Source organism: Sciurus vulgaris (assembly GCF_902686455.1).
Source record: "Sciurus vulgaris genome assembly, chromosome: 7".
NCBI classification, from domain to species: Eukaryota; Metazoa; Chordata; class Mammalia; order Rodentia; family Sciuridae; genus Sciurus; species Sciurus vulgaris.
In genome coordinates, this window is record NC_136467.1 from 108,968,392 (window position 1) to 108,978,668 (window position 10,277).

At 36.7% G+C, this 10,277-nt stretch overlaps 1 protein-coding gene across 1 annotated transcript; it reads right to left on the reverse strand.

The window, feature by feature from the left end:
- Positions 1-3,076: 3,076 nt before the first annotated feature.
- On the reverse strand, positions 3,077-6,761 carry LOC306665562 (very-long-chain (3R)-3-hydroxyacyl-CoA dehydratase 2-like; the record flags this gene model as incomplete). The annotated part of the gene is made up of 1 exon (XM_079147187.1): positions 3,077-6,761. The coding sequence occupies one exon, from the start codon at positions 6,759-6,761 to the stop codon at positions 6,003-6,005; it is 759 nt and encodes a 252-aa protein (XP_079003313.1). The 3' UTR covers positions 3,077-6,002.
- Between the last annotated feature and the right edge of the window lie 3,516 nt (positions 6,762-10,277).

A 10,277-nucleotide genomic window follows, 5' to 3' on the forward strand; every position in this document is an offset into this window, starting at 1 on the left:
GAGAAAACGAATGTATATTTTGATAAATTCCTGTCAATGAGTTCCACAGCAGAATAAAACAAAACAAAATAAAAAACAAAACCACAAGGACACCTTTCTAATATCTATGCTTGTGAGGAAGGCTTTCTTCTCAGAGTCCAATTTTAATCTCAGCTTTGATATTTACTAGTGAAATACTTTGGATTGGGTTCTTCTATTGATTTTAACTTGTTTCCTCCAATAGAAAAAGGATAACAAAATATTTATGACTTGTAATAGTGTGGAGATAAAGTAATATATAACAAGAGTCTAGCTCATAGTTGTTCAAAACACTACTGTCCTTCCACTCTTTATATTTACATACTTCTCTTACTTTTTATAATTCTTTAAGCTGCACATATTCTTTTAGAACAAGTTTATGAAATTTTGTGATTACAGTATGCTATTCTGTGATCTAGCTGTAAGCCCCTGGAGGCCAAGGAATGTCCAAGATACTTTTCTTAATTAAAAGAAAAATAATTTGTTCTCATTAGCTATACATGATAGTAGAATGTATTTGGCGTATCATACAGAATATAACTTCTCATTCTATTAGTTATACATTACATTGGTCATAGAATCATATCTGGGAAGCCATCCATGTTTAGCAGAATCAGACCTGGCTGAGCCATGGGATACAGGGGTCTGACTCCCAGGAACTGGCAGTCATGGGAGACTGTTTCAGACAGCCTGGGGTAGGTGACTCTGTAGAGGTGGGAATGCTAATTCCCTCCACCTGAGGGAAAGCTAATTCTCTAAGCAAAAGGCTTCCCTAACTCCAACCCACCCTGTTCCTCACAGAACAAGCCCCTCCCAATCCCCCTTTACCTGTGTGACTATAAATAAAGGGAGTGTGGGCTCCTCCATCTTGTACTGAGGCCCGATCTTGGCATGGCCCAAGCCGTCACACCCCCTCCCATTTGTAAAGATTATTGGCTCTTGTGTTCATTTGATTAGATAAGTTTCTTAGTGATTAATCAATAGCTGGCACCATCCTCCTACAGAAACCCTTTCCCTCATCCACATGGGATGTGGCAGGAGAACCCCCCCACAATCATACATGCATGTAGAATAGTAATGCCCAATTCATTCTACTATCTATCCAATTTCTATTACCCATCATTTCCCTTCATTCTCCTTGGTCTAGTCCAAAGTACTTCTATTTTTTCCTAACCCCTGGCCTCCTTATTGTGAATTAGTGTCTACACAGCAGAGAAAACATTCAGTCTTTGGTTTTATGGGATTGGCTTATTTCACTTAGCATGATATTCTCTGGTTCCATCCATTTACTGGAAAATGCCATAGTTTTGTTCTTCTTATTTGAATTTTTTAATTTGTTCTAATTAGTTATATATGACAATAGAATGCATTAATACATTTTGATAGCTCATACATAAATGGAGTGTAATTTCTCATTTGTCTGATTTTACATACTATACGATCACATCAGTCATGTAGTCATATAAGTACATGGGGTAATAATGTCTGTTTCAGGATATATAAAGAACTCAAAAACTTAATGCCAAAAAAACAAATAACCCAATCAATAAGTGGGCTAAAGAACTGAACAGAAACTTCATAGAAGAAGATATACAATCAATGAAAAAAATACATTGAAAAATGTTTAACATTTCTAGAATTAGAGAAATGCAAATCAAAACTACTCTAAGATTCCATCTCACTCCAATCAGAATGGCAATTATCAAGAATACAAGCAACAATAAATGTTGGTGAGGATGTTGGGAAAAAGGTACACTCATACATTGCTGGTGGGAATGCCAAATGGTGGAACCATTATGAAAAGCAGTATGGAGATTCCTCAGGAAACCTGGAATGGAACCACCATTTGACCCAGTTATCTCACTCCTTGGTTTATACCCAAAGGACTTAAAATCTGCATACTAGAGTGACATAGCCACATCAGTGTTTATAGCAGCTCAACTTGTAATAGCTAAACTATGGAACCAACCTAGGTGCCCTTCAACAGATGAATGGATCAAGAAAATGTGATATATATGCATATATACACACATATATATGCATATATATATATGCAGATTTTGATATATTGTGTTGCTATTCTCTTTTATTTCTAAGTATTTTTAAATTTCATTCCTGATTTCTTATCCATTGGTCATTCCATAGCATGTTATTTAGTCTCCACATGTTAGAGTAACTTGTATATTTTATTTTATTGATGATTTCTAATTTCAGTCCTTTATAGTCTGAGAGAATGCAAGGTATTATCTCTAATTTTTTGTATTTGCTAAGAGATGCTTTGTGCCTAAAATATGGTCTATTTTAGAATCATATTCATGTGCTACTGAGAAGAAAGTGTATTCAATCTTTGATGGATGAAATATTCTATATATGTCTATTAAGTCTGATTTATTGATTGTGTTATTTAGTTCTGTATTTTCTTTGTTTAGTTTTTGTTTGGAGGATCTATCCAGTGGTAAGAGAGTTGTGTTAAAGTCACCCAGTATTATTGTGTTGTGGTCTGATTCTTGAAATTGAGAAGGGTTTGTTTAATGTATGTAGATGCTTCATTGTTTGGGGCATAAATATTTACTATTGTTATGTCTTGTTGATGTGTAATTCTCTTAAGCAATATGAACTGTCTTTCTTTGTCCCTTCTGATTAATTTTGGCTTGAAGTCACTTTATCTGATAGGAGTTTAGAAATCCCTTCTTGTTTATGTGAACCATATGAGTGATGTTTTTCCCATATGTTCACCTTCAGTCTGTGGATGTCTTTGCCTATGAGATAACTCTCTTGGAGACAGCAAATTGTTGATTCCTGTTTTTTTAATCCAATCTGCCAGTCTGACTTTTGATTGATAAGTTTAGACCATTTATGTTAAAGGTTATTATTGAGATATGATTTATATTCCCAGTCATTTTGGCAATTTCTGATTTTTAATTTGTATCAGTTTCTCCTTTGGTCAACTATTTCTTTTGCCAGTTGTCACTTTTTTTCATTTCATCTTCATGGAATATTTTTTTGAGAATGTTCTATAGCCTAGGTTTTCTAGTTGTGAATGTTTTTTTTTTTCAGGCAGAGCACACACCAATTTATTTTGAAATGCAACACAATTCAGTATTTTATGAATACAACTTATTACTACATTAACATTATCAGGTAAAAACAGCTTTCAAATGCATGCATAGAAAGTTTAAGCATAGTCTTTGAACTCCTTATTTCTAAATATACAAAAAATACATTTAAATTATATAATTTTAGTGAATCAAAGACTTATAAAATTACAATTTTGGTTTTCACAACATAGAAAAAATACAAAATGATTATATATCTTGTTGTATAATTTTTTTTTACCCAAATTTCAAAGGAGCACTGTATGTTGAATTTGATGTTTTATAATGATTTATCTGAAACTCAGAACTGAAAACAATGCTCTGTTTGGACCACACTGACACCAGCCTTTTATTAGAAACGCATAACCAACACAGCAGGGGAAACAGGAGGGCCCCGTTCCTCATATGCCTCTTGGGCTCTGCACCTTCCTTCCCGTCTGAAGCTTCCTTCAGAGGCACATCCTCACTTAGGAGGACAGTGCTTCATTCCCTATGGAGCCTCTGACAGTGGAGGGGACATGTGATCCCAACCCTAGCAAATGGGACACAGCAAGATACAGATCAGCAGCTTGTGTCTGTAAAACTGCCGTGCACCTCAAAGAGTTCTCTGGGCCAGAGGAGGCCCCAGAGGGGGGTCTGCTACAGCAACAGAAGGGGGCACTGGGAAGACCGTGTCTTTGACTATGCACTGAAATGAAACCGCTAAGTCTGACAGAGTATCCCCTGAACATCACCGTCCTTGTTCACACGTCATAAGAAGATGTGACATCTGGTGGGGTTGGATGTGCTCAATTTATAAAAGACCAGCACTTCAAAGGAGAAATTAACTCATGTTAGGGAGAAAAAGAAAGTTACTGGGAGAGGTCACTGAAGGACATAGCGAAGCGCCTTACTTATCTGCCTAACTATTTGAAATGCTGATGCACAAAACACACGCAGGGCTTGAGACCCTTTTTGAAAAGGGAGTTGTTTGCTGCATCCTCATTGCCAAAGTTCAGTTTGATGTAATACCACTGTATGTAACACAATATTTTCCATAAATTATGACAAATGATAATAGACCTGAATGAAACTCCCGTCCTGCAAAGCTGGAAAACCTGTACTTTCCACCCACCTTCTGCAACTACCCCCAAAACAACTGAAAAAATCTTAACCAAATCCAGTTATGAGCTTGTATAATACCCAGGTTGATGCTATTTTTACAGTAGAAATACATTTTGGAAAAGTAAGAAGAGAGAAAAAGCATTAAAAAAAAATCTTTCCCACATGTCCAAGAATAGATCTAATTTCAACACACTCAAAAGTGTTGACTTGAAGCAAATTTTAATGTTTGATTAAAAAATAATTTATTACACACCTGCCCACATGAGATCTTTAAGCCTTTATGAAAAAAAGCATTTAAAAATTTAGTTTTAAATTATGACATTTTTCTGATATTAACAATTCTATTTTAAGTGACACTTATTCACCTAAGCTAAACTTTTAAAGATCAACAATTAAAAAAAAGAAGAAAAAATGAAGAAGAAAAAAAAGCTTCATAAAGATACCAGTTTATAATCTAAACTGTGTTTACAATCTAATCTTGGGCTTTACATTTTCATTCATAAATGTGACAAACCCTTTCTTAAGTTTTAATGCACGATTGAACAATTAAATAGCATGAAGACACAGGACTGTCCACAGGACCAAACTATTCTGTGGATCCTCCAACCCGAGGAGATTATCTGCTTTTAGCTCAGGACTGCCCACGGAGAACATGAGCCGACTGTGAATTGACAACTTGTTGGGAATTAACACAGGACCATAGTTAGGCAAATTATCTAAACAGAATAGTGAATAAAACATTTAAAAATAAAATAACAGGATAAAAAGCCATTCCTGAACACTTTTCCAAACTACATTTCCAGAGCAACACCTTCTGTGTGCTTTTAAAAACAGACTCCCTGCTCCTATGTGACGAGATGGGCTTTGAATCCATAAATGAGAACAACTATTGGCAGATACATTACTCAGAGGTGCTCTGCAAACAGTACCGGGAAGGGTGCTTGTCACTTATTAGCTATTGAGTTTTACCTCTCAGAGAACTCATTTATTAAAATAAGATTGAGGCCGAGCTCCAGGTAAGTTAGGTTCTTTACAATATACACATACTTATTAAATTCAAGCACATTTCTTAGTGGCAGGCAGTAATGACTCAATTGAAAACAAATGAAAGGGCTCTAGTGATTTTCTGATTATGGGCACTATCCCAAAGCTTCACAGGCATATACGTTTTATAATTCATTCACTAGATATGAGGAGCTAAGTCCCAGCCATAACTTCAGAGCATTCCAGAGAACAAAGTTTGCCGCTTCAAAAATACAAATAGTTTTCCAGCATGCAGTCAAGCACTTTGAGAAGGGAATGTGAAACACTGCAGACTGCAACTGAACTCCACCGCCAGCTGGGCAGTCAGCTGGTACAACTTCAATGCTCAGACTGTAACTCTCAAGTAGTTAGTGTTACAGACCTTTATTTACCAGATCCAGGAAGGACATAGTGGAGATAAAATGCCAAATCTCTTTCTAGCGCCATCATGACTATTGGGATCTTCTGGTTGGAAGAGCATGCTGAAATGGACCGGCCAGGACATTTTATGTAACAGCCTTTTTTTTTTTTTTCCTTTTCTTTTCTTTTCTTTTCTTTTCTTTTTTTTTTTTTCTTTCTTTCTTTTTTTTTTTTTTATAAAATCCCAGGCACATGTGACACTGGATTTTGGTTTTTGTTTTGTTTTAGTATTTTAAAAATAGTTCTTACTTATATTCTATGAAATGTACTGTGAACTCAAAAAGCCTGCAGCATTATTTGATCATTGAAAAGTTTGGATGGGGGGGGTGCAGAAAGCAGGAACTATTCAAATTTCTTGTGTTCTTCAGTATGAGAAAGGATCTTTCTTCTCTGGTGTATCATGTGGAAGTATAACTGGGGAAAAACTGGAATGCAGGAGATCATGACCAGAATCAGAAAGGCATGGTAGTCAAAGGAGAAGTTGTATTTGTTGGGTAAACTGATGGAGTACAGGCCAGCCTGCCTGACAAAGGGCAGAGCTGAATAGATTGTGAGCAGTTCTCCCGACACTCCCATGGGGTACAGAACAATGAAAAGTGTGTACCTGGCCCATTTGATGAGGTAAGGCAGATGGTTTAATAGACTGAATGTATAAAAGAAGTAACAGATAATTTCCGTGATTGTCCAGGCAATAACAAACAGGAGGACACTGTCTTCACTCTGAACCTCTTTGACACTATGTGTCACTGCCCATATTAGAAAAACTCTTGACATCACCTGGAAAGAAGTCAGGACAACGGAAGATGGAACAATTCCTACAGCACAATGTAAAATCTCCAGTAAGGCTCCAGTTTGGAAGAATTTCAAAGGCTTTTCAATTGAATAATAAAGGCTATGGTAACTCCCCTCAGCCAGGTATGCTCTGACCAAACCAACTGCTATAACCAACCACCCCGCGGTCATCACCACATTGTAGATGACCAGGTACGCCGTGGCCAGAGGCCCCGGGCCCTTCGTCCCAGTGCAGTCTGCTTCGCCAGCCCCAACCTGACCCCTGCTGCCCCCATTCCCTTTCGGTGCAGCAGTCACTGCTGCCGCCATATCAAGTGCCCGTAGCTTGCTCTCCCTGCACAAGCACCTTGGACCCTAGTTGTGAATTCTTTTAACTTTTGTTTATCATGAAGGTTTTTAATTCATCTTCAAATCTGAAGTTCAATTTTGCTAGATATAGAATTCTTGGTTGCCATCCATTTTCTTTCAGAATTTGGAATATATTACTCCAAGATCTTCTAGCTTTGATGGTCTGAGAAATCAGCTGAGATCTGAATTGGTTTTCCCCTAAACATAATGTGATATTTTTCTCTGGCAGCCTTAAAATTCTATTCTTTTTCTCTGTGTTAGAAATTTTCATAATAATGTGACTTGGTGTGGGTATGTTGTAATTTTGTCCATTTGAGGGGTCCTCTATGTCTCTTGTATTTGATTTTCCATTTTGTTCTATATGTTTGCAAATTTTTAAAAATATTATTTCATTGAAAATATTGTGCATTCCTTTGGTTTATATATCCACACCTTCATCTTTCCTGATAAATCTTAAATTTGCTATTTTCTTATTATCACATATCTTTTGGAAGTTCTGTTTGTGGTCTCTTAACATCTTCTCTCCATCATCAACTTTATATTCAAGATTATATATTTTGTTTTCATTGCCTGAAATTCTGTCTTCCAAGTGGTCTAGTCTGTTGGTGATACTTTCAATTAAATTTTTAATTTGTTTTACTGATTCCTTCATTTTGAGGATTTCTTTTTTTTTCTCTTTTTTTAATTTTTTTCTCTTTTCCCTTCCCCCCACCCCCCACCCCTCTTTACCCTCTATACAGTCCTTCCTTCCTCCATACTTGCCCCCCTCCCTAACCTAACCCTAACTCTAACCCTAACACTAACCCTTCCCTCGCCCCCATTATGTGTCATCCTCCACTTATCAGCGATATCATTCGTCCTTTGGCTTTTTGAGATTGGCTTATCTCACTTAGCATGATATTCTCCAATTTCATCCATTTGCCTGCAAATGCCATAATTTTATCATTCTTTATGGCTGAGTAATATTCCATTGTATATATATACCACAGTTTCTTTATCCACTCATCAATTGAAGGGCATCTAGGTTGGTTCCACAGTCTGGCTATTGTGAATTGAGCAGCTATGAACATTGATGTGGCTGTATCTCTGTAGTATGCTGATTTTAAGTCCTTTGGGTATAGGCCAAGGAGTGGAATAGCTGGGTCAAATGGAGGGTCCATTCCGAGTTTTCTAAGGAATCTCCACACTGCTTTCCAGAGTGGCTGCACTAATTTGCAGCCCCACCAGCAATGTAAGAGTGTACCTTTCTCCCCACATCCTCGCCAACACCTTTTGTTGCTCGTATTCTTGATAATCGCCATTCTAACTGGGGTGAGATGGAATCTTAGGGAAGTTTTGATTTGCATTTCTCTTATTACTAGAGTTGTTGAACATTTTTCCATATGTTTGTTGATTGCTTGTAGATCTTCTTCTGTGAAGTGTCTATTCATTACCTTAGCCTATTTGTTGATTGGGTTATTTGTATTCTTCGTGTAGAGGTTTTTGAGTTCTTTATAGATTCTGGAGATTAGTGCTCTATCTGAAGTATGATTGGCAAAGATATTCTCCCACTCTGTAGGCTCTTTCTTCACATTGCTGATAGTTTCCTTTCCTGAGAGAAAGTTTTTTAGTTTGAATCTATCCCAGTGGTTGATTCTAGCTTTTATTTCTTGTGCTATGGGAGTCCTGTTAAGGAAGTCTGATCCTAGACCAACAAGGTGAAGATTTGGACCTACTTTTTCTTCTATAAGATGCAGGGTCTCTGGTCTGATTCCGAGGTCCTTAATCCATTTTGAGTTTAGTTTCGTGCATGGTGAGAGATATGGGTTTAGTTTCATTCTGTTGCATATGGATTTCCAATTCTCCCAGCACCATTTGTTGAAGAGGCTATCTTTTCTCCATTGCATATTTTTGGCCCCTTTGTCTAGTATGAGAAAATTGTATTTATTTGGGTTTGTGTCCGTGTCCTCTATTCTGTACCATTGATCTATCTTTCTATTTTGGTACCAATACCATGCCGTTTTTGTTACTATTGCTTTGTAGTAGAGTTGAAGATCTGGTATTGCAATACCCCCTGTTTCACTCTTCCTGCTAAGGATTGCTTTAGCTATTCTGGGTTTCTTATTCTTCCAGATGAATTTCATAATTGCTTGCTCAATTTCTGTAAGGTACGTCATTGGGATTTTAATTGGAATTGCATTGAATTTGTATAGCACTTTAGGTAGTATGGCCATTTTGACAATATTAATTCTTCCTATCCAAGAACATGGAAGATCTTTCCATCTTCTAAGGTGTTCTTTAATTTCTTTCTTTAGTTTTGTATAGTTCTCATTGTAGAGGTCTTTCACCTCTTTTGTGAGATTGATTCCCAAGTATTTTATTTTTTTCGAGGCTATAGTGAATGGGGTAGTTTTCCTAATTTCTCTTTCCGAAGATTCATCACTTATGTATAAAAATGTGTTGGATTTATGGGCATTGATCTTGTAACCTGCTACTTTACTGAATTCACTTATGAGTTCTAAGAGTTTTTTGGTGGAATTTCCAGGTTCCTCTAAATATATAATCATGTCATCAGCGAACAGGGATAGTTTGAGTTCTTCTTTTCCAATTCGTATCCCTTTAATTTCTTTGGTTTGTCTAATTGCTCTGGCCAGAGTCTCAAGAACGATGTTGAATAGAAGTGGTGAAAGAGGGCATCCCTGCCTTGTTCCAGTTTTTAGGGGGAATGCTTTCAGTTTTTCACCATTTAGAATGATATTAGCCATGGGCTTAGCATAAATGGCCTTTACAATGTTAAGGAATGTTCCCACTATCCCTATTTTTTCTAGTGTTTTGAGCATGAAGGGGTGCTGTATTTTATCAAATGCTTTTTCTGCATCTATTGAAATAATCATGTGATTCTTGACTTTAAGTCTATTAATATGGTGAATTACGTTTATTGATTTCCTGATGTTGAACCAACCTTGCATACCTGGGATGAAGCCCACTTGATCATGGTGCACTATCTTTTTAATATGTTTTTGTATGCGATTTGCTAAAATTTTGTTGAGAATTTTTGCATCGATGTTCATTAAGGATATTGGCCTGAAATTTTCTTTCCTTGATGAGTCTCTGTCTGGTTTAGGTATCAGTGTGATATTGGCTTCATAGAATGAGTTTGGGAGGGTTCCCTCCTCTTCTATCTTATGGAATACTTTGAGAAGTATTGGAATGAGCTCTTCTTTAAAGGTTTTGTAGAACTCGGCTGAGAACCCATCTGGTCCCGGACTTTTCTTTGTTGGAAGGCTTTTGATGACTTCTTCTATTTCAGTACTTGAAATTGGTCTATTTAAATTGTTTATGTCCTCCTCGTTCAGTTTAGGCAATTCATATGTCTCTAGAAACCTGTTGATGTCTTCGAAATTTTCTATTTTGTTGGATTATAGATTTTCAAAATAGCTTCTAATTATGTTTTGTATTTCCATCCTGTCTGTTGTGATATTTCCTTGTTCATTCCGA